This window comes from Gymnogyps californianus, chromosome 12, assembly GCF_018139145.2.
Source record: "Gymnogyps californianus isolate 813 chromosome 12, ASM1813914v2, whole genome shotgun sequence".
Lineage (NCBI taxonomy): Eukaryota > Metazoa > Chordata > Aves > Accipitriformes > Cathartidae > Gymnogyps > Gymnogyps californianus.
Window position 1 is genome coordinate 20,185,446 of NC_059482.1, and position 24,222 is coordinate 20,209,667.

The 24,222-nt window shown below is 36.7% G+C and overlaps 1 protein-coding gene across 1 annotated transcript; it reads right to left on the bottom strand.

Moving 5' to 3' along the window:
* Positions 1 to 22,885: 22,885 nt before the first annotated feature.
* On the bottom strand, positions 22,886 to 23,896 carry LOC127021142 (leukotriene B4 receptor 1-like). The gene has a single exon (XM_050904075.1). The coding sequence runs from the start codon at positions 23,894 to 23,896 to the stop codon at positions 22,886 to 22,888; it is 1,011 nt and encodes a 336-aa protein (XP_050760032.1).
* Between the last annotated feature and the right edge of the window lie 326 nt (positions 23,897 to 24,222).

The following is a 24,222-nucleotide window of genomic DNA, read 5'->3' on the forward strand; positions in this document are numbered from 1 at the left end:
TATTCCTTCACCTAGGACTGCAGCTTTCCTCATGAACATCATATTACAGGGAAGTAGCTACATAGTTTGCTGGATCAAGGAGAGAGCAGCTCGACAAAAATCCAGAGGCAAAGCCTGAACTCAGATTAGACTCATATTACAGCAAACACTGATCATCAGAGTGGATCACAGGGATTTGTGGCAAACCTCCTGTAATTTTACCTAGTATATTCCATGATCTTTGTTCTGTCCAAGGATTGTGGATCGCAATAGCTTTGTAACACAACTGATGTTTCCCATCAGCAGGCAAGCCCTCAGGCAGGGATGGAGAAGATTGAGCTGTCTAGATTTTATTTATTATCTCCTCCCCGGCTAGCCAGATAGTTCACTAGTCATAACTTGTTGGAACTGACTTTTAGGTTTTGACGGTCAATCTCCTGCAAGTTAAGGTGTCTGCATATCAGCTGCTCTTTATTAGGCTTTTGTTGCCTTTCAGTGTATTTCTGTTACCTGGTCATATTTGGAATACTGAATACTATCATACTACTGAATACTGAATATTATCACATGAAACGATGTCTTACTAGCCTCTACTCCCATGCTACTGTCTGTTCATAATAGCATAATCTCACCTTTCCATTGCTTTTCATTTCTACAGTCCAGACACAGAGGAAGTTTTACAAAGCAATTACAAGGCAGACACTGTTTACAGGATCTGCCTGTGCCACACTGAAATGCGGTCACCCTTGAAGTGTAAGTCAGCTGCCTGAAGGGAGGGAACCAGTAACACAGACATCTTAACACAGAAAGTGAAGAAAACCTTGTTTAATTGAAATTAGAGGGGAGAATTTAGGTAGGAAATGTAATTATCATACTGGAATTTGGCAATGACACCTGGACTGACATTCTTCTTTCATAGGGAATCAGAGATTTTTTATGACTGCAGGCAAGAAAACTCTTGGGTTTGCCTTCTTCCAAAAAGCTGCCGCTTTCATCAGAAGACTGATCTAATATCGTCAGAAAGACTTTTTTCTCCAAACTAAAATTTACATGCAAATAGAAAAACAAAACAATTGAGGTTTTTTCATTAAAACACAACTTGGAAAAAATAAGTCTATGTAATTCTATCAATGCCATTGTTCAAAAATCTACAAGCCTTCTGTTGTTTATTTTTTTACTTTGCTTTTACATAAAGTTAAAGTAGTTTAGAACAGTTCTTTCTACAAAAATGTTTTAGTAAAAAATTAACTTTCACTAAGATTCTTTTAAAAAGCTTGTAAGAATTGATTGGCTTTACAGAAGACAACACTTAAAGTTTAAGGAATTTATATATTTCTTGTATATTACAAGAAAAGAGCCACCGACTGGTCCCCAGCCTCCCTTTCTACAACATCTGGACAGCTCCTGAAAGTTCCCTTTCCACTTAGCAGATTGCTTCATGACTGAAAACTGCTTTAATACCAATCACTGAAACTTGTCTTTCTCCAGAAAACTACTGTTATATAAAAAGATGACTTGGATATTTACAGTAAGAATGGCCAAACCAATGATAAAAATGTGGGAAAATCTGACTCAGTTGACTCTGGCAGTGTCAGATAAGAGCAAATATAACCCCCAAATCAGGCAGTGAAAGGTTGTGGTTGATGGGGAGAGGATGTGTACGGCAGGGGATGGGAGGGATGGAACTACCACTATGCTGCCAGAGATCATCCCGGTCACCTTACATTGCTGTGGAACTGGACCCTGACCGAGGATAGCCCAGGCTACCTGAGAGACCTGGACCTAGGGTAAATAATCACCTCAGGAAGACAGGGATCTCAATTAGTGTCTTACAAAAAACTAAGTCATACACTTTATACAGCACAGTTAATAACATACAAAAGGTATTCAACATATGAAAGACTGAATATATATTAATCATGTAAAAATTAATTATAAGGACCTTTTAATTGTTGCCATTGTTTATAATTATCAAATTAATTATAAGGGCCTTTTAATTGTTGCCACTGTTTATGTTTACATATGTAAACTTGGTGCTTTAACTTCTTATTATATTAACTTGGAAATTTAATATAAAGGACTTCAGGTTTACACAGAAATTTTGGTTTCTGAAACTTACAAGACCATGATGTCTAATTATTTTGTGATGATAGACTGATATAAATGAATATGACTCAACTTTTAGTATCAGTTTTTTCCACTAAAGATCCAGAAAACAAGAGTCAGGCAGCAGGGCTTTGGGCTCAAGGACAGGCTTTACATTCTGTTCTGCATTGCTCAGGGATGCATGGATCCCCATGTATGGCTGAAAGAATAAGGATCTTGTCTTTTCGTGCCGTACATAAAATGTCATTATTTGCTTAAGAAAAAATATCAGTTATGTAAAGTATATATATACCATTTTCATTTGGGAATTTTCTTTGCTTTGAACATCCCACTAATATTGGTGTTACTCCAGTACTACATTAGTATGACAATGAGAGAATGAAACTCAGCACCATCACAGAATCAGGATTATCTGTCTAGTTTTCTCTTCTAAACTGAGATAAAAATAATATCACTTATATGCTCTGGCCATTTAAATGTCTTTATGTTACTATCTTTATATCTGTTATTAAATTTATTGGGACCCACATACTTTTTAATGTGAATATGCAGAACTGGTGTTATTTTCTAATCAAAATACTTTAGGCGTGTCTTTCCTATGTCCATGTCACAGATGAGACACCTGAAGTTAACTGAATTACCAGAAGGCAACTAAATAGTCAGAGGGATGCACAAGCTTAGGATACTGATGAAAATACTGTTCCTAGGTATATACCTCATTTCTGCTGCATAGAGGTTCAGCTGCCTACGGATCAGGCCCTGACCTACCATAGTTTCAGAACACCTTGCTACAAACTGCAATCTAGGAGGTGATCTGAGAGTAGCTTTGCAGTTCTGACTAACAAAGAAGCTAAGCTTGATGTGCATCTTGCCTCTAGTTCTTTGTAGAGGTTCAGCACAGTTGCTTGTGAAGCAGCTGTGAAGCTTGTGAAGCAGTAGCTGTACTGCTGTAATTTACAGTCTAACACACTGAAGACAAATATCACAGATTTTGCTGTTCTTTAACATGGCAGGCTGTAAAATATAGAAAAATATGTCAAAAAATATGGAAGAATTCAGCAACCGCTGCGTGAATGGCTGCAGCATCCCTGAAGACCAGCAAGGTGGAGAGTATGGATGTGAACAACCGCAATCATCCAAAGCAAAGTGTCCCTGCTTGTGAATCTGAGCTGTCAGTCATCTTCTGAGTAGAGACAGTAGCAGATACACAGGTCTGGAGATCTCGTGAGCCAGCTGAAGCTAGGCTGGACCAGGGTTAAAGCAAGTCCTTAGGCAAAGCTAAGAACAGAACCAAGTAATCTTCTCATTTTATGCCCGTATGTGCTAGTTCACATGTAAAAACTAGTGATCATCACAGTGAAAAAGGAAAGCTGTATTTAAAGTCCCTACTTAATAATTCCTCTGGCAACCTAAAACTTTAAACTCTCAAAAGCTCCAACCATTTTGTTCAGTCTGGTTAGGATTCTGACAAAAGATTTTTCAGCTGATTCTCTTAATTTGCATCCTAAATTGACACAAAGGGAAGAGCCAGCTTCACTGCTAGCCTGGCTAAAACTACTGTTGAAGCAAGCTCTTCCCAGCAGCAATTACTCACTGCAACAGACATGTTTTTACTTACAACCTAAGAACCACCAACCCTGCCCCAAGGGGAGAATAGCTACCCCACCTGTCAGCATGCAAGTATGTTTGGTATGTTCAGTCACATTCACTGGAAAGCTTGTGACCCCACTAACAAAAAGATGAAGACTTCTTGTTACTTTGAGACACATTTTCAAGAGATCAAAATGGTGGATTAAGGAGATACTCTAAAACTGGGAAATCAAATTTGCAAGATTTTACACTTCTATAAAAGATACAGGGAACACCTAAAAAAAACCCAAAATCTTTTTCAAGCTTCTGAAATCCAGTGCAGCCTCAGGCTGTTAACTCAGTCTCATCCAGAATGCAAAATTGCTTTTGCGTGACACAAGCGTCATGTTTTTAGATCATTTCATAATATTCTGAAATAATCTCTCATAAATCCAGAATCATTAAATAATTTCAGAAGTATTATTTGTGCTAAGTTAAATAATATTTCTGTTGTCATTGCTTTGTTCTTCTTATTTCTTGATATCCCAGGCTGGTAGGCTGGTATATTCTCACAAGGTAGGAAGTGCTAGGAAAGTCTGCCATCTAAGATCTGGGAAACAAAATGATTAAATATCTGGACTCTCATGAAATTGTGGGATGCAAATGGGATCATGGAACAGAAAACTGTTCAATAGTTTCTTCTACAGAGTGGTGTTACCAAGGTTTTGCATCCTTCTAATTCGGGCAATGCAAGAGTTCACCCACCAGAACTGTGTGGTCTGGAACAGCAAACAAATGAGCTTGTGTTTATTTTTTAATTTAGCAATGTTAAATTTCCCTTTTTAAATTTTTTTTCTTATTTGCCATTTACCCCCAGTAAAACTGCATGTCATTTCCACTCTTCTCCCTTTCTTCCCCAGTAAAGATGAGGGGGTACAGCAGTGGGGTAAGAAAGATAATGCGTGCTGTGAGTGCAACCACTAGTGGTGTTCTTACTGTAATATAGTAATCCTGCCTCCCAGCTTGGTTAGTGTATACATGTAGCCTTCACTATCAAAAGAATACAATATAACTTAGCTTTATCATACATATTTTTGATCCTACCCTGGAGACCTAAATAAGAAAGTTATTTTAAAAGGCGTAAAATTACATTCTTAAAGGCTGAATCTGTCTACAGAGGAAATAAAACATAATCTGTAATACTCCAGGCTAGATTTAATTTCCACATCCTTTAAGCTCCATCCCTCTGTTGATGCTGAAAATCAAAGGGCCAGTTCAGACACATTTTTTTTTCAGCAAGAACACTTAAGGATAAGCAATATCTATGAAAAATTTTTAGCAACACAAACCAGATTGTAATCTACTTCCTATTTTAAGACTGACTGACAAATTTCCAATTAGAAAACCTTTCTCACTAGCAATGATTTGTTCTTACGCCTCCTGCCTTTCAAACTGGTGAACTGTTATTTGTGATGACAATTAAGCCCTTGCTTAAACTTGTGAATGGAACAGATATAATTTTGAAGGTCACTGAAAAGAAATAACCTGTAGAACTACACCTGAAAATGTGTACTGTCTATTTGCAATTATACCAAGAAAACAAACAGAATGTATCTGTAAGAAAATCAGGCAAGTAGTGTCCCAGTTCTGCCTCTTTTACTATAATTATCTGACTGATCATCTTGATGTCAATTTACCAGTTACATTTACAACTGACCACTCTTGAAATATTTGCTGCTCTCTAGTGGCTTCCATAGAAACAATAAAGCACTTTTCTACACTGAAAAAATGTGAAAACAAAAATTTACTTTTCAAATGCTTGAAGGAAGGGACTGTCTTGACATTCTGTGTTTTCTGTAGCAAAGTCTGTTTAAACAGTTCCCTGCCCCCATTTTGGGGTTTGGCACAACGATTCATACAACTGCTTGTGGGGCTGCATGATAAAACATATCAAGTAACTGATCTGTGTTAAAAATAATTAAATAATAATTAAAATTCTTTTTCTTAGAATATTAAGGGTTAAGATAACCCTAAGAAAAAGGGCTATTTTTAACACAGATAATTTCCCTGATTGCTTAACCATGTAGGCTCACAAACAGTTGTACTATCATCACCAAGGACCATGTACAAGGTGAGCAAACTTTGTAAACTATCACTGAGAGAAAAAACTGTGCATCCACAGTCCAAATTCCTGATTTCTTAAACATTTCTGCGGACTGACTGTGCACAATCAGCTCTTGCTTTGGCAATAACCAGAACACTACCAAAACTAATCAGAACACGTGCAAAACAAATGTATACGCTAGTCATACACATATTATGTTTCAAATTAAATCTTTCAAAAATGCTGTTAAAATCCGTCAAAGGTTCTGCTAACATCTTTTTTTTTTTGCCCCCACCTCATCCTTACATTTACAGGCCTCAATCAGGTTGGTCCTCCACAGTCGTTTTCACCTGTCATCCCAACATTTCCAGCTAGATGCCAGTTTTTGTGGCTTGTTTATTTATTTATGCCAAAACCTGCCTTTCACACTATCCCTTAAACCTAGAAAACCCTGCTCAAATTAATTAGTATTCAACTTAAATCCGGCCTCAAGACATGTTTTTACTTTGATGCTTACAGTAAACTGCCAGTTAAGAGTGGAGAGAAAGATTGCATGCAGGGAATTTTGATACCATAAACACTGTTTACTTCCAGCTTCAGGAAGTCTACTAAGTATGCAAATAACTAGACTTGTTGCTCTGTGTTGTTTCTTATTTCTTGCATTAAGTTAGTTTGCTACAGCTATTGCAATATACTAAATGAAATAAATCTCTGTGCATTGTATTAAGAACATGAGACAGAAAGCTGGCTATTGCTGCATCTCTTCTGTTCGATACTGTGGTTGCATTAAGTAATACCCATGTGCCAGGAGCAAAGTTCCCCAATTTACATTTATACTCATGGTAATGCTGTACACAATTCACTTTTTTTTTTTTTAAGATCCATATTGATTTTAACTAAATTTAGAAGCAAAGTGGTTCTTTCCTTAAAGCTGTTAGTGAGATATAGTAAATTTACTTTTATCTGCCTTACTTTGGGACAGGAGTTGAAGGGCCAAAGCCAGGTCTCTTACTTCAATCCTCACTCCATATCCCAAGGGAAAAATTCAGTCATCTGTAAAACAGGAAAGGAAATTAATAGACCAAACTCTATCAGATCAACTAAACTTCACCATAATAAACTAATCTGATTCTGTATTATACTGTACAAGAAAGAAAATCACCAATCCCTGAATTTTATAAGCAGAAACTCAGTTTATTCCTGATTTCTAATATATTTTCTGTGCATACACATACACACACACACTGGAAAAGGGCTGCTCCTCATCCTGTGAATGTATGCCATTTTTGCATATTTTCAGGAGAATCTACAGACCTGCAGAGTCTAGCATGTTAGCAAATTAAAATTCTTCTGAACGTTAATAGACCAAAACAATTCTTTTGCACTACTATGTTAATGATTAACAATGGAAGCATTACCTATGTACATTGGCCCAGAAAACATTGTCCCAGAAGAGAAGGTAACTCTTTATGGCTTGTTACGTGAATAATACCTTGATAAATAGCTCGTTAGGAGATTCTTTGGAATTCCTGTCTTAGTATGCCAGGGATGTACAGGGTCAATAGACACGAAAGCTTCCATAACTTTTCCAAAAGCACTTATGTTATGGTCTACTCAGCAACAGGTTGAGACATAGTTTACAGATAACAAACTTTATTATTGCAATAGTAGCTCACACAGTGTTAAAGGACGATTCACAGACAGTCACAAAGCAGATTCATTTTGTAGTTAGACTATTCAATTTGTGCATGACGTCATGCATTTATGAGGACAAAAGGCAAGAAAATAGATGTACAAAATACTGAGCAGAATTAATCAGCCCTGTGTCATAGTACAGCCTCTGTTGTCAAATACTATGTGAGTCTGCTTTCATTTGCAAGTTCAAGTTATGACGGAAGGAAAATTTATGGGATAGTTTTACAAGACACAGACTTAGCAGGACTTGTATTAATGCCTCACCGATACAATAGCTCAAACCCATCTTTTTTATCCCTCTTCCAGTATTTTATATTGTGAGCTTTCTTCTTTTAGCACCAATATCACAAAGGTGCTGTAAAACCTGTCATAGGGGCAACTTGAATGACTGAAAGATGTGGCTAAGGAAACAAGGGAGAGAGGAAACAAGAGGATGGATGTAGGAGAAAAAAAAGTTTAAAAATCATTATGTATGTTATAACTGTCAGGAGAGATATATAAAGAGGACACGTTGATACAAAGAACAAGTACACCAAAAGTATCAGTGGAGTAGCATGATGTACATAAGAAAGACAATCTAATGGGAAAAGAGCTGCCATAGAATCAGAAAGTCTTGATTCTATTTCCAAATTACCTACCGTGGTTCTAAAAAATCCTAAAGAGGTTACTTAATCTACTACCTTTTCTGTCTGTAAAACCAGAAAGAATGCTTATCTGATAGGCAACAGGGGAATATAAAAATTTGTAAGTAATCTTCAGACCTATTAAGTTTCATGCACTGAAAATGAGATTTACACAATTGCTTCCAAACACGTGTTCTCATACAGCCAGCCCTCCATATATTTGCTGAGCAGTGCTGCAGCTTCGCTTTTCTTCCCTCACCTCACTGGAAGACAGACACCTCTCAGTCCCAGTCCCAGTCTGAAACCCTCCAGCCTGTAGTCCCAGCACTTCCCACAACATCTGAATTGAGGCACCTGTGCTATGTGATCTATGGCATGAGGACATGCCGCTGTTCGTTTGAGGGGGTCTCTTGTTTATGGAGCTACAGATGTAAGATGCTACAGAACTGGAGAAATTCAAATCCCTAGGCTGATGGAAGCATCTTCTGAACCAAATATTTGGCTAGATCCGTAACACCAGGAAAAAGCCAAATCTCTGACCCAACCCAACCCCAGCCAGTTGACAGGGGTTAAACAAATGAGTGAACAAGTTTGGCTTGCTAAAAAGTGTTGTCTCTTACTTTTCCTGAGGCTTTTTTCCTATTTGCCAGTGACGTCTTGGTCTGTTACAACCTCCTGCGTTTTTTTGCTGGAAAAAAAAGACTGAAATAGAAAAAAAAATATAATTGGAAAAATACCCCAAATTAAATGTTATACAAAAAGTAAGCAATTGTAGAGAGAACTATGTTGTCCAACAGCAAAAAGCATTCATAGCAGACAATTCAAACAGATGTAGCCAAAGCAACTACAGAAGAATGCAAACACAATTATATAGCTAGAAGAGGGGTAATAATGAGAACAAAAGATATATTGTTAATACAAATAACGGAGTGGGAAGAATTATAAACAAAGTCACACACTGAAAGAAAACATCAAAATAAGTATTGAGTGAATGAGTTAAATAAAAAATGAAATAAAATAAAAAAGCCCCACGCCTGGAAATGCAAATACAAGGAGGACTGAGAGGAGAAAATGTCACCAGGAAGATGAGAGAGATGCCAAATAGAAAAGATTAACAATGGAAAAAAGACATTGAGGGCCACAGAATATTTTCCAGTGTGCTCCGGAGGTTGGATTTGGAATAAGGAAGATGAAGATGGAGTATTTATACCACATAAAGTTAAACCTTTAGTTTAAGAAGATAAATTGGGAAAGTAATCTCTTTATTGTTTAATATAGTTGATAGATGAATAAGATCTTCCTCTAAATTGCTTCAGGAGCTACTTACTTCTTTCTACAGGTTAAATAGGGAGTCCAGAGGGTGACAAGTGGCTGAGCCAAATTAACAGTTCTTGAAGGGAGGGCATCCAGTCCTGTCCCCCCTTTCCAGCTTCTTTTTCTTTTCTCCCACGTCTTTCTTGTGTTGCCTCTGGAGTTTATCTGATTGATCTCAAGGTCAGGCAACAAAACTCACTAACCTGGCAAAAATGTACACCTTTGGAAGGTGGGCAAGGGTAATTTTTTGCTGTTTTATCAGGTTGAACAACCTGCAGTCAGATGAGTTCCAGAGGCGGCTCAAGGTAAGCAGTGGGATCATGTAGCCAAGAGCACAGAGGGTTACAGGAGAAGGGTGGAAGGAAGAGAGAAGTCCCTTTTGGCAGCATCAAGCTTTTAATTTAATTTAAGACATCTCCTGAAGTCATAGGGAGCCAGTTTTGTAACTTAACCACTTTAGTTAAATACCTTAAGTTAGATGGTGAGAACTGTGCCACTGCCATCATTTATGTACATAGAAGAGGGGCTATTAGTATTCTTAAGCACTTTGCAAACTTATATCTTCAGATTCTCATGTCTTTTCTATTCATGTTAACCAAGTCATGCCCCCAAAAGTTTGAGTAAAGTAGAATTAGTAATATCCTCAATTGCCAACCTCTCCTTTCTTACTTTGCTCCACAGCACTGCTTTTTTATTATAATACTTGAAGTATTATATGCTTTAAAGAGGAAGCTAGCATTAGATTTGCACACTTGTGGTTTTTATTGCAAATCTCATTATGCCTGTTGGGTTTTATTTTTAGCCTCAAAACCTTACATTACGCAAATAGATCAGAATCTGCATTTTCAAATTTTCATTTCTCAGTGGTGTTCACTGTTTTCTTGTTTATAGAGACTTTAGTTATATATAAAAAATTTCCTTGCTTCTTTGATATACCTTAAGTATACTTTGATATACCATACTCAGGAAGGCTTTGTATGGTATTCAGACTACATTTAGCCAATTTAATACTATTTTTTTTCTATTTCTACTACCCTGGCTGCTTGCACCTATTAAATGAAGTTTGAACAAAAGGTGAAACAAGGATTCTACTGCCTATAGGTACAGATGTACAAACAAGCTACTACAGGGCATGCTAGGGTGTGAACATGCAGCACATCACATGCTCTGCAGAAGCTGTCTGCAACCTGTTCTTTCTCTAGTTTATTATGTGCTATTACTACACAAAAGCGGACTTTATGATACTTTGTTAGCCAACAGGAATTTGTGTACAATATATACATATTCAGGCTAGGTGACCATGCTGGGCTCTTCTTTCTTAATATACAAAATTATTTCCTTCTGGGAGTTACAACTTTTAAATATTTTTAGATAGTAGATGCATCTCCTATTTCAAACACCTATGCACATGGCAATAGAGTACACATGTGAAGAAACTGTTGTAGATATCAGAAATATCATTACGCAGAATAAAATACATCTTAGGAAATTATTCCAAAAGAAAAAAATCCTTGGAACTATCTTTCTGTTTAGGAAGATTTTTATACTCTGGTTCCTCTGAAAATCTAAACATTCAGCACATACTTAATTTTAAGCTTGGGAGCGGTCATATTAAAGTAAATGAGAGGAAATAATGCACGCAACAGTTATGCAGGAACAAACTCCTTGCACAATTAGGGATTTTCCTTGCTTTTATAACACATATATTTGATTGACTTATAATTTTAGTAAAAACAATTTATTTATCCTGTGAAAAAACATGACACTGTCTCTATACACAATCTCTCCCTATATACAACAGTGTATGTGCATGCATACAGATGTGTGCTCACAAACAAACTGTTATTGTACACTGATTGGTTCCTTGTGTTGATTGAGCAAAAGGTAAAATGATGATTCATTAGCTCATTAAATCTTTTCTAAATATGTATCAACTTCTCCATATTCTAGTGAATATGTGAATATTGTAGGTTATAAAAAAATAAATGCCAGAGGCAATGAGATAGGCATGTTACATAAAACTGAAAGCTAAGTGCAAGAGCTGTGTGTCATCTGCAACATCCGCCCAGCTCAATATACTGAGCAACAGGGTGAAAAATGGAGAACTGTGAAGGCATGAATAATACCTCAGCAAAACTAGCTTCCCATTGGATTGTTTTTTCTAAATGCAACGATTCATAATGGGCAGTTCGACTTGGCCACAACATTTAAACTCCTGATGAAAGCTGTCCATGATAAATACCTGAAACTAAGGTAATACCTGAGATAAATACGTTGTAGACAGAGAAGGAAACCCATTTTAGATGGATGTATAAGAGATGTAGCCTTCACCTTTTTTGGCTTCTCTGAAGTGTAAGTTGCCCAAAATTAAACTCATCTACAAAAAATCTGTCCTGTGCTATTGTGCTCATTACGTCTAAATGTAAAATACACAACCAATTTGAAACATAATTTTAGAGGTCTGATGTTAAAACAACAAATCATGACACAGCATACCAGAAAATATACTTTCAGAAAGTAAAAATCAGGGAGGAAACAACAGAGGTCTTTAATATATTAATAATTTTAAAAATTAAAGCTTGTCTTATCATTGAAAAATGCTAGGCTTCAGAGTGCATTTCTAATTTGTTACAAGTCTGAGTCTACAATGTTTTTTTGGTTCTAGTCTGAAACTAGAATAAAAAACACTCCTTTTGTTCTGTGGGCTTCTAAGACATCTTAAGGTAGCCTCTGGGCTCATTTCTAAAAGGAGGGATTATATGTGATGGACATAAACAACTATTTATGTATGATCTTCTCTGTAAATGTAAGAAGTAATAACCGGGGATTCCAGTCTGACCTCTGAGACATGATGAAATCAAATACCTAAAGAGTAGGTGTTCACTCTGAAGACTGTTATTTTTTAGTTTCTGCAAAATGATTTTTCCAGATAAAAATTGCTGTTTGAGATTGCTTTGTGACTATATATTCCTTGCTTTTGTTTAAAACTTCTTTAGAGACTTTTGCAATCAAAAGCTAAAACTTCTGCTTTAATTAAGATGTGGGAAGCTTTGTCTGTAAAGGCAATTATTTATATACTTAATATATACTTTAAATATATAACTCTTTGTTCATTCTAACTACACTCTGAGAAAATGTTAATTATTAAATTTTAATGTATTATTTTAATGTAACTTTCTCTGTTATCATTTCTCCCTTATTCTCAATCCAGGAAGCCACTTGCAAAACCCTACTAAGTTTAATTCCATACTAGTCTAAGAAGTCTACCTTCCTGAAATACCAATTGTATCGGTAAAGCCAGCACAGTCTTTTAATAATAAAATTTTTTAAGTATTTCGCCTACCTGTGCTGTATGTTGATAATTTTGTTAGACCTATACTTAACTATGGTAATATATTACTACACTTTTCTAACTCTTACCCTGACACTTGTTGTGTAGCCTTGAGTACCTCCCTTCACCTTCCATTTTCCTATTTGTAAACTGGGAGTAATAATAGCACAGACTAGTATCACAAATAGCACAGCCTCTGTCAGTTGTGCAGAGGGTTTTTGCTTGCATGCAGGTCATCAAGGCAGCATCTGTAATCCATTCTTACCTTTGGCTTGCATTTTGAGGCATGATGGAATTTCTACAGAAATGTTTTATATTAAATACAAAACTGAACTCTTTGTCCAGAATCATCAACCATCTAAAGTTTCTACGAATGTGAATTCTACTCAGAAAAAACACAAACAAAATTCTTCTTCTGAGATACAGGTAATGTTGGGGCATTAAAAGGAGTGCCCTCCTGACCCCCAGCTTATATCCTGAGGCAGTAGATAGGGTTACTTCATATTATTGCCTTAGCTTGTATAACTGGTCATAAAATTACAATGTTTTAAAATTCCTGCAACACTACTTATTTCCATGAACACCTGCAGCCCTGGTTTCCATAGGCCAGTTACAAATTTTGTAGGGAAATATTTCTTTACTCACTGCCTTTCTTACTATGGCATCCCCCTATTTTCTTGTTGATTGAATGGAGTCTCCTCAATTCTGTTAACCACTGCAAAGAGGCAATTTTCCATTTCCTGAGCCTCTTTTTATACAGGTTAAAATCCTTCTTCCTTAAAGAAAAAATATTTTTATGCTGTATTGGTTTATTTGCTATCATGTAATCATTAATTACACATCCAGAGGTAGTGTTTAAACAACAGATTTTAGAGATAGATAATTAACTGTTCAAAGAAGTTCATGATATTATAGAAAAAGAGATAAATCCTTAGGTTTTCCTGCCATTGGATTTGTTAGTAATTACTACTCCTTTAATACAGCTCTTTCAAGAATTGCATAAACTATAATATTAATCAAAATATGGGAAGGTGCTAGCTTAAGAGGCTAATCTTTATCTTCTGATTCAAACAAATCAAATTGGGTTTCCCTTTTTTTCTTGTGGTCCATTTTACAGAAAAATACTGATTTGAGGCATGTTTCCACATCACAATTACAGCCTATATCAGGGATCAGAGACACCATTGTAACTCTCCTTAAACAGGAATGATGGTGTGCTACCTTGCATGTGGAAAGGGGAAGAAGTAGAAAGAAAAGGAAGTGGTTTTGGCTAAAGCAGCTAGGGTGAAAAGTAAGTCCATGTTCACACTCAGCCTGAAAGTTTGAAACTTCACTTCCCAAGCTTATCAATGTCACACTCTGTGTGTTTCATTTCGCCTGTAAATGTAGAAAATGGAAGGGATTTCCTTGGCATACAAGAAGCAATGGCAAGGTGGGACATTTGGGGGTGTATCTATTTGCCATTGTCTCACTATGTTACTCTGACATGCTGAAAAAGAGCTAGAAATGAGTACACCTGAAACCAAACTCACCGCTGCGGAGCTGTAAGGTCTGGCACAGGGTGAAGCCACATGGGCAGCTCCCTGGCCTGGGGTAGCAGGGTCCCAGCTCCTTCAGAAATGGTGTTTCCAAGCTGTTGTAAACATTTAGGAACTAAGCAACTGTAATAGCAGCTGAAGCACAGAAAGGGGTGTTATCTCCCCTAATGTAAGGAGGAATGTGTGTGTGATGAAAGTGTAAAACAGGCCACGCTGTCAGGTCAGCTTGGGCTAGAGGCCTGCTCACCCCCTGCAGCTCCCTCACCTGTTGGTAAAAAAGGCAGGAAAATGCTCTGTCCCTTTGATATGGCTTAATATTTGTGGATAGCACCAGTAATTTAAAACATTAAAATAACATCATTGCCTCTCTGTGAAACTCTCAGTGTGCCTAAAACTACTGTGTGTAAAATTATACAGCAACAAGGAAACAAGTATTTTCTAGCTAATGCAATATGAATTTGATGCTTGGGAAATGCATCATTATGTTTTTAAACACATACCAAGCATTTTTTCTTTTTTGCTACTGTGCTCAGGACGCTAAATATTTAACTTTATTCAACCAATGGCATTCATCTAAATGAAATGAAAGATCATATCACATGGCCAATCTGACAGTTACATTGGGCTATTTAATCGTCTGGTTAACTCTAGTCAAAGTTCAGTGATCCAAAGCAGGTGAAATTCTCAGTGAAGTTTGTGATCACATCTTTGGGATCAGAACAGTGGATGCTTTCCTAGCTCCTTCGCTCATAGAATTTCCACGTATTTCTGATGGTGAAAAGTTAAGACTTAATTTTCTGTATCTCAGAGGAAGCAAAATATCTTCCTGTGTTTCAAACACAGAGAAACTGTGATAAGACTTGAAGACTTAAGGAAAGAAAAAGGGTTAGATGTAGGAAAAAGACTCTGAAGTTCTTACACTAAAATTCGTCTTCAGATGTAATACTAAATTTACAGGGAACGTAAATATCAGTGAAAAAGTGGCAACCTTGGAACGTTAAAAAGCAAAAACCAGATAATTTTTTCTTTGAGGCTCCCTCTCTTTATACAAAGATGCCCAACTTAAGCCATTACATAAAATGGCAATTGAGGTTTGTGGGCATTATTCCATGAATAATTTGCATTATCCTGTTCTTGTTCTTTGGCGTTTCCATTGCTGCTGAGAATCTATCAGGTCCCTGCATGCACTAATAACCCTTAATGACCCTAATTAGCTTCACCCGAGGTCTCCACTCCACAGACCCTGCCTATAGGTCCTGGAGTCCATATAAACTCAGGCCTGGATGTTCAGCCCCTACCTGAGCTATATTGTTGGAGTACCTGTTTTGAGTTCTGCTACAGCCATGCTTGTGCTTGGCCATGTACCTTGTTAATACAGGCCCTGAGCTATGGACTGACTTCCTGGCTTGACCTCGGCCCTAACTAACCACTGTGGTCCTGCTTGGTGATCACTGGGCTGTATCTGATGTTGGATATTTTCAGTGGACCTGATCCTGACCCTGACATACAGATTGACTTCCTGGCTTGACCCTTGGACCAGCCCTGTCTGCATAACGACAAAAAACAGGAGCCCTGAGTGAACCCACAGAGAAAGAAAATCTTCAATTTTCATGTTACTTTAGTCATCACAGCAAAGTAAGGTGTGTAATGTAAAATGACTGATTTTTAGTGTAATATACAATGCAAGTCTTGGGGTAGAATGGATATTTAAGGAAAGACATGGGTACAACCCTTCATTTCATGAGCTCTTCTTCCTAGAAGTGCTTATAAAAAGTTCTTCAGCAAAATCAGTTTCTTCTGATTCTGATCTTTTTAAAAGTAGGATTAATCAATTAGTGCAATGCTATTCAACATGACAAATGTAAGAGGATTAAGCCAAGCCTTGTTCATAGACAGACTCTAAAAGCATTACATACAGAAACTAAACATTGCAATGGAGAAAAAGGGAATTTGGAATCAATCTCTTTGATTCTGTTTTCTGCTTTACTTTTAACACTTCTCCTTTTTTCTTAAAGGCAAAGCTTTTGTGATTTTCTTATCATGGACATCCTTAAAACTGCAAAAACTATTCCTAATTTTATCTCAATGAAGTCAAGACCTTTTGAAACTTTTTCAGATCACCTCAAAACTACCAAGAGCCTAGAAATCAATACTGTCACCTGGGATGAGATGTGAGCTACTCAAGTTCAAGAGTCAGGGTCCAGCTCAAAATGCTTATTGATGGTTTTGTTGGGGGGGGGGGGGGGGAAGGCATTTTCAGCATAGGCTTTTCACAAACTGTCATGAGGTAATTCTGTCAAAAATTCTCAGTCTGCCTAATTTATGCAATGTTTGAAATAATGTAGGCTTGGGTTCCTGAAGAGTAAGAAAAGAACAAACAAGATCACTCTGAAATGAATAGGACTTGGATGCTTAATATACTGTTGTGGTTTTTTGTGAACCTTTGTGTCTCAATGACCTGAACCTTAAAATACGGTTCACAACTGAAACAATGAACAAAGGACCTCGCCAGTTGTTTCAGTGACTTTAAGGGTATTATAATTAGGCTTAACTTTTTTTAAATGAAAGAGCCACGTGGTGGCAGGAGAGAACAAGGCATGTAAAAAAATTGCTCTGCTAAATGCTTCCTTCAGTTTTGACTACATAATGCTCCCTTTTACAGCACAGCTGAAGGTTTGTGGCTATATTTTTAAATGTAATGGACATGAACATAATTCATTAGTTACAATGTTTAAAAAAATGTCCATGACTTCTAAGTTTCTGATACTACTCACCAAGTTCAATGGGAATTATACAGTGAATGTTAATATTACAATAACTGTTGAAGTTATGTAGTACAGTTAAGATATGGAATCTGCAACATGTTTTTAGATTGTCTACAGTGCCACATCTTACCAGAGCATGAGGTGTCAATGACTAGAAGTGATCTTCACATAGCTATCTTAGTAGTGTCACTTTTATGGTGACACTACCAGGTTAATGACAGGCCATAAATGGTGCTTCAAATTCATAATTCTCGGAAAATGAAATATTTAGCCTTTCAATGTGCTACATCATGAACAGGTCTGCTATACAAAAACAAAAAGTCAGTTTTTTTTTACTTTAAGATCTACTAAGAGCAGTCCAAACTACTAATCCTTTGATTTAAGACCATCTGGACATACATTTCACTTTATGGACATCCATAATTACAATACACTAATGTTTCTAGATGTCTCAGTACAGTTAGCACTGTTTTCTAGTTAATAGCCAATGGAAATAGTGATGCGCTTAGTTGTACACGCTGTTAGTACTTACACAATTGCAGCCAAAACTGGAGTGTAACCAGTTACCTTTGCAATCAAGATCCAGTTCAGGTAGCTGATTTCTCTTAAATTAAGTGGATTTTGCAGTTGTAGCAGATGTATAATCTTCCTAGCTTAAGAGCTGTGACTGTTTAACCTGTACTGGAAGACTTTATAGCATCCTTTCCATTAATCCCATCACTTAAATCACTGACTTCACACATTCCATACAAATAATTTTCTTCTAATCTGAACCTTTTTTTCAACTTAAATGAATCTATTTTAAAATGCTGAATCCTTACTAAGAACCACTGGTACGATTTTTAAGATAATTCATTTAAGGGGAAAGAAGACATGAAGGAATCAAATAGCATATGATTCTATTATCTCCATACCTATCAGTGCAAGGATTTTCTTAGTACTGTAAACAGTGTTGTAAAGTTTCCGAAATCCTAGTGGCCATCATCACAGCCCTGGTCACACCCAACTCTTAATGCTAACAGGAGCAGCATAAGCTACTCACCCTCTCAGAGGACAGGGTTATGTTTCTCTAGACTGTGTTTTATTGGATTTTTTTTCTTTAACCTATTAACAACCAGTGGCGATCTAGCTGAGGAGTTTTCTAATAAAGAACTGTTTTCGTGATTAACTGATCTGACAAGAAAGCATTTACAAAAACCTGAAACTGTCTTGCAACAGAATAGTTCTCACTTCCCTCTCTGTTCTCTTTGTATACTCAGCTTTCATAGCTGAACTTCTCAATTTCATTCTAAGGCCATATTCTTCTTAGTAATCTTAACTGACATTTCTCACTTATTTTTCCACTCCAATCAAATATAAATTTTTCCTTACTCTTCCCTTTTCCCTATATGTGCAGAAAAGGGAGTAATACAAGAGTTGTAGGATATAAAACCAGAGACAAACTTCACCATTGTTAATATTCGCTAATTCTGCATCTTCTAAAATTTTTATTATGGACCAGACTCTTGCTTGAATGTGAAAGAATTTGCATGCCTAGGTAGTCTCCATGCCATCTGTTAGCTTCCAGGTTCTCTTACTCCTTTACCCAAGTCCTATGTGCAAATCTTTCTTTTAATCCTGTTAATAGTAATCCTAGGAGTTCCATAACTGCAGTCTTAACTGTCTTTAAAACGTCTCTTAACTTTTGTTCAACTTCTTCCTAGACAATGTTCTTCTGGTTTTTTAAAGAAAAAAAAAGATGAATTTTCCTTAGTATAATGCAGTTGCCCTCTTTCTGCCTGCAAATAAGGATCTCTGTGATTTCCCTTGTGTTACCTCTTAAATTACAAGTTGCCTCTAAATATCCACAAAGCTCCACTGTTTTAATCCAGACCTCTGTAATAACTATTTTACCATGATGTTTACAGAAAACTTTTGATGTTAGTAGGCAACAAAAGGCTTAAGACTGATACTTTGTGTTCTTTGTCATCCTTCTTGTATATCGGCTATGCGTGAACTAAAAATACTTCAGGCTCTCCTTCAATCCTGTTAATACAGCATAAATTCACTTTATGCAGCATGATCCTACTACGGTAAATGTGATAAGTTCCTGATGTACGCCCATGGAATGTTCACAGCAAGTTTCAGGCTGGGTAAGACTTTAATATTAGAGATTAATGTTAGAAGATTATTAATTTTTACAAACATGAGAAATTCAAACCATCTGCTCGCCTCCTAGTACTCAGTGTTCTAAGCAGTGTTGCATTGATTCCACATAATGTTCCCTGTACTTCAGTGTAATCTGAGGTGATTTGACTCAGGTGACTAAAGCTGCCCTCTCTTAGCTCCGGCTTCTTCCTTGCTGTGTCATGAGAAATAGCTGGACACTGAAACCACAGAGACAGACTTCATAAACAAGGACAGAAGAGTTAGGAAGTAAGAAAAATAAGAGGAACCCAAATGAGATGAAACCTCAGTTTTCTCAGAAGGGTCTGAGTGTCTCGAGTTACTAGTAAGACTGCTCTCACCTCCAAGTCACTGCTTTGAACTAGCTTGAACAATCAAGGAAAGTCTGCTTTCTATCAATCTTTCAATATAATCTATAAGATGGATATGTAATGTAGTCAACAAGAAGCATGAAGTATCACTATCATAAGATGCAGCATTTTGAACCAAATCTATGCTAGGTCTTAGGTTTGGTTGGGATTCAGTACTTTAGGAGACAAGAATATCCACTGTCCGTTGGCTGAATGGGCCTATTGGAATCCCTACAGTTTTGTGATAGAGTACATTAGCATAGGTGAAGTGGTAAATCTTGCTACATTCATAGGCCTGATGTATACCTGTTAAAGGAAGAAGCAGTCAACCACGTCATCAGCTTATACTTCTACATTGACTCTTATGGACCCAGTTACATCACGGCTGTGTTGCCGAAAATATTAAATCTGTGGTTTTTTAATCTGTGCATACCAACGTTTGCAAGAATTAACTCTATTTGCTCTGTAGAAAGGTGAAATTAGTTAAGGTGGCTGTTTTAGCATCTTTTACCACTCCTCAAACAGCTTTCAAAAGAAACATAGTTCTTAAAGATGACTGACTACCGGTGGCAGCCGTGCAAGGCCATAAATATGAACAGGATGGTTCTAGCTCCTTGATGGACTGCATGTTTTACAAACACTTCAGTACTGCAGTTGTGAGTAAAAAGCAGTGGAAAAAATGTGACAACTGAATATTGAGGCAGAAAATTCATGCTACCTACCGTCAAAGCACCGAAGTAGAATATAGCTAATGTGCTGCTTTTTGATCTGTTGACCATAAGAAACATTCTCATTGTTTAGTTAACTTAGTTTAGGTCTCTATACAAAGTACTGTAATTTCAGTGGAAGAGCAGCACCTGGTAGTATGTAGAGTATCCTCAGAGTAACAGCTTTCAATTCAAAGCTGCCTTAACTAATTATTTAATTATTCTCTAGAATGTATTTACTGATCTGTGGATGTTACTAGTTCATTTTTTAAGATTCCTGGATGCTGGGCAGGATGCAGCCTGAGCAGCAAAGTTCACTTGTCTGTGAGCGACAGCATAAAAAGAAAAGAAAAAAGGTCTGACTCACTATTCCTTACCCATTGATTTAAACAAACAAACACGAAACACCACTGCAGCAGGCAGTATTGCACAGGCTATCTATCTGGCCACTGATCCCTTTATAGTCTGTCCTGGGTTAGGCATAGCTGAGCATAAGGCACTTAACATGCAGTCAATGCTCCCAAAAGGCTTGCTGAATAGCAAATGGCACAAAAAAAGACTGCTTCATTCATGAGATAGATGATACACACACAGAGATGGTTAGCGGTTTAACTCAATTCTTAATAAGAAGATTGATTATAGCTAGGTATAGGGCACAGACTGACAAAAAGGAAAATTCCAGTCAGCTGGCTTGTACTATAGTTTGTCTGGGTCTTTTCCCAACCTGTAAGTTGTGAAATGCTTGGCTCCTTGTGGCCTAGAACTCTAGTTCAGTTGCAGTGCTCATGTGCTTATTATCTCCTCATCTGTTCTGTGTTGTTGTTGAATAGTGAGTGACTCCTATCTCAAGAACATATTGGGAAATACAGCTTCACTTTTTTATGCAATAGATAACTAAAGTTGCTGCTTTTATTGTGAGATAATGCCACATTGCTATACTGAATATACTAATAGCAATTAAAGAGCCGTTAGTGGGGCGAAAAAAGAGTGGTAGGTGGATGGGGTAAAGTCTAAGGGACTTCATCTGCTGCTTACTCTCTGCTGCAAACAAGGTCTTGCTAAAGTTTTATTTACTTTAATTTCAGTGAAGGAGTCGTATTGACGGAAAGCCCTCTGTGGTGTGGACTTTTCTCCCATTGACAAGAAAAAATTACTTTTTCATAACAAGCAGGAATAACAAATACATATGCAAAGTTTAGAGAAATATTCTTCCATTAACAAGTAAGGATTTTACTTCCCTGTGTTTATTTCTGTTTACAAGCTAAATTAATACAACTCAAATATCCTTGGTTGTTACATAATCAGATTTTGAAAATTAAGGTCTAGTTAGTATTTGTAATTTCTTTGCAAGATGAGTAACATAGCTATTTAGCAGCTGTCCAGAACAATGTACAATATGTTTCTTAGTAATCAGTAGTTATGTTGACCTTATTATAAATTATTGACTTACAAATAAGCAAGAGTAAGCATAAAAAATGTTAGGCCCAACTGAAATAAAAAAAACTTCAAAAGCAAACACTTGATGCCATGCAGTTTTTCCACAGTGAGTTTGCACACATTCACAAAACTAAAATAAGGTCCTTGCAAGCACTAAATTTATTGGTTTCTTATGGCAAAGTCCACTCTACTCTACAAGAGAAGAAAAAATAATGCTTTTATTTGCAAGGTGAAGTTCTTATGATATTAGACACTTTGTACTGCTACCTAATTTTCTTACACATAAAAAATAGTATCAAGGATCTCTCCTTCCCTCCCACCAGAGCCTGATCCAATTCCTCCATAATTTAATAGACATCTTGGAAGCTTAACTGAATCAAACTTTATTAACTTTTTTTGAGGATACTCATAGTATGTATATTTAATATATTAATAGTTTAATTGCCACTGAAGTATGCAATGTATTTGACACGAAATATAGCATGAAGTCTGCAACTGTTTGCCATACAACACAGAATTCTCATACCTCCCATTTTTTTCTGAAGAGGCATGTCACACTTCACATTTTACTTGTTAAAACCTATTAATACAAGATAATTCAGTAAATGAGCTTGACTGTGTAAACAACCCTTATTACTTTCAAACCTAAATAAACTAATGAATAAAAATAGCTTTATATTTTCCATCTACCCAAAGGAGTTTTATGTGTCATTAATATACTTTAAAAACATTCTTACCCATATCAAGAATTTAAGTATGCTTTCTTAAAACTTTAGATTATATAAGGATTTGTGAGCATCTAACAACTTTTTCTGAAGGAAAACTTAGTTTTAAACTTCCAAAGCTTCTGTTTTCCACATACAGTCCTTTTCTATTTTCTGCACAGACTTTATAGAAATCACAAATAATTTTAATGGAAAGTAAAAATGCTGTATTCCTTATGCTTTGAGCTTCTAGCCACCTTGCTGAGGTTCTCAGCACCAGTGAAATAGTGCTAATTTCATGATGTGGACACTAACTTAGGAACTGAACTAGGTTGTCAATGCCAATTCTTTTATAACACACAAAACAAACCCCAATAACTTTTACCTGTCTCTAGCTTTACCTAGACTGCTTAGTAAACGAAACTGGGAGTATGAAGAGAAAGGACTACTGAAGGAATGACACAGAATCACATTATTCACCAAGTCTATGTTCCTTGTTAGAGATTTTCTGTGCTTACTAAAGTATCTTCTTGTTTGGTTACAACCAAACTTTTTTTCTTGTCTTCCTCTGTTACAGTCTGACTCATCTGTTCAAACAGCTTTGATATCTTGGCAAACCTCAGGTGATTCTGAAATCTTCGTGCAGCAAAAGCATAAAGTAGAGGGTTAATACAGCTACTGATGAATACAAGTGCTCCAGAGATGTACACTCCTCTGCCTACAATTTCATCCAGTGTCAAAGACATTTCCTCGTTAGACAGTTCTATCTGTATTGAAATAATATCTAGGATGTTAAAGAGATGATGAGGGAACCAGCATAAAATGAATGCCACCACAACGCTGGCAATGAGCCGTTCTGATCGCCGCTTAGATTGGTAAGTCATTCTGCTTATTCTTCTTGCAACACACATATAACAAGTGCAAATAATTAAAAAAGGGATTACAAAGCCTGCAAGAGTTTCCAGCAAAAGATATGACACTTTCTGTCTATTAGAAGAGTAGTTGCGACATGTGCATAGTAGTCTACCGTTCATTTCTTCTGTTTCTTGAAATGGAATGACAGAAATGCCAAAAGTAATAGACAGGAACCAAATGAGGAACATGATTAAAGAAATCTTTTCTTTTGTTTTGTATCTTTGAATTGTGAAAGGGTAAAACACAGCCATTAACCGCTCCAAGCTCAGTGCTGTAATTAGAAATATACTAGCATACATGCTGCAGTAAATAATGAAAACCAGTATTTTGCAGAAGATGACTCCAAAAACCCATGAATCGGCAAAGGAGTAAATCCAAATTGGTAAAGTAATCAGTACAAGGACATCTGCAATGGCCAGGTTCAAGATCAGCAGGACTGAAGGAGATACTTGCTTCATTTTTGTACAAACAGTCCAGATGACGATGCAATTTCCAGGGGTCCCAATGATAAATGACAAGCTCAGTATTATGCAGACTACTGACCTCACAATATTCCACATCGAGTGGATACTGCTTTCTTCAGCTTGGCTCATTCTGGAAATTCTTCAGTTCTTCTTGGTTGCCAATATCCTTGGTGCTTTGCACCCAGCTTTTATTCTGAAGGTGTTAGTGAACTACTCGAGAGAAAGTTCTCTAACTGATATTCTGTAGACTGATACGGCATAAGAGCTCACATTCTAATCCTCACTCTTACAAACATCTGACCACATATGGCAGTTCCTGTTGTATCAGAAGACAGTGTGCATTTTTGCATACAAAGCAAAAATAAAAATACAGTGCAGCACCCAACTTTGCTTTCGGTTATACATCCATCATACTTCAGCAGATTTTAAAGCATGTTGGTAGTCTTTCAAAGTAT

Coding starts and splice junctions, on each gene's coding strand:
- LOC127021142 (XM_050904075.1), bottom strand. CDS start 23,896: ATGAGCCAAGCTGAAGAAAGCAGTATCCACTCGATGTGGAATATTGTG.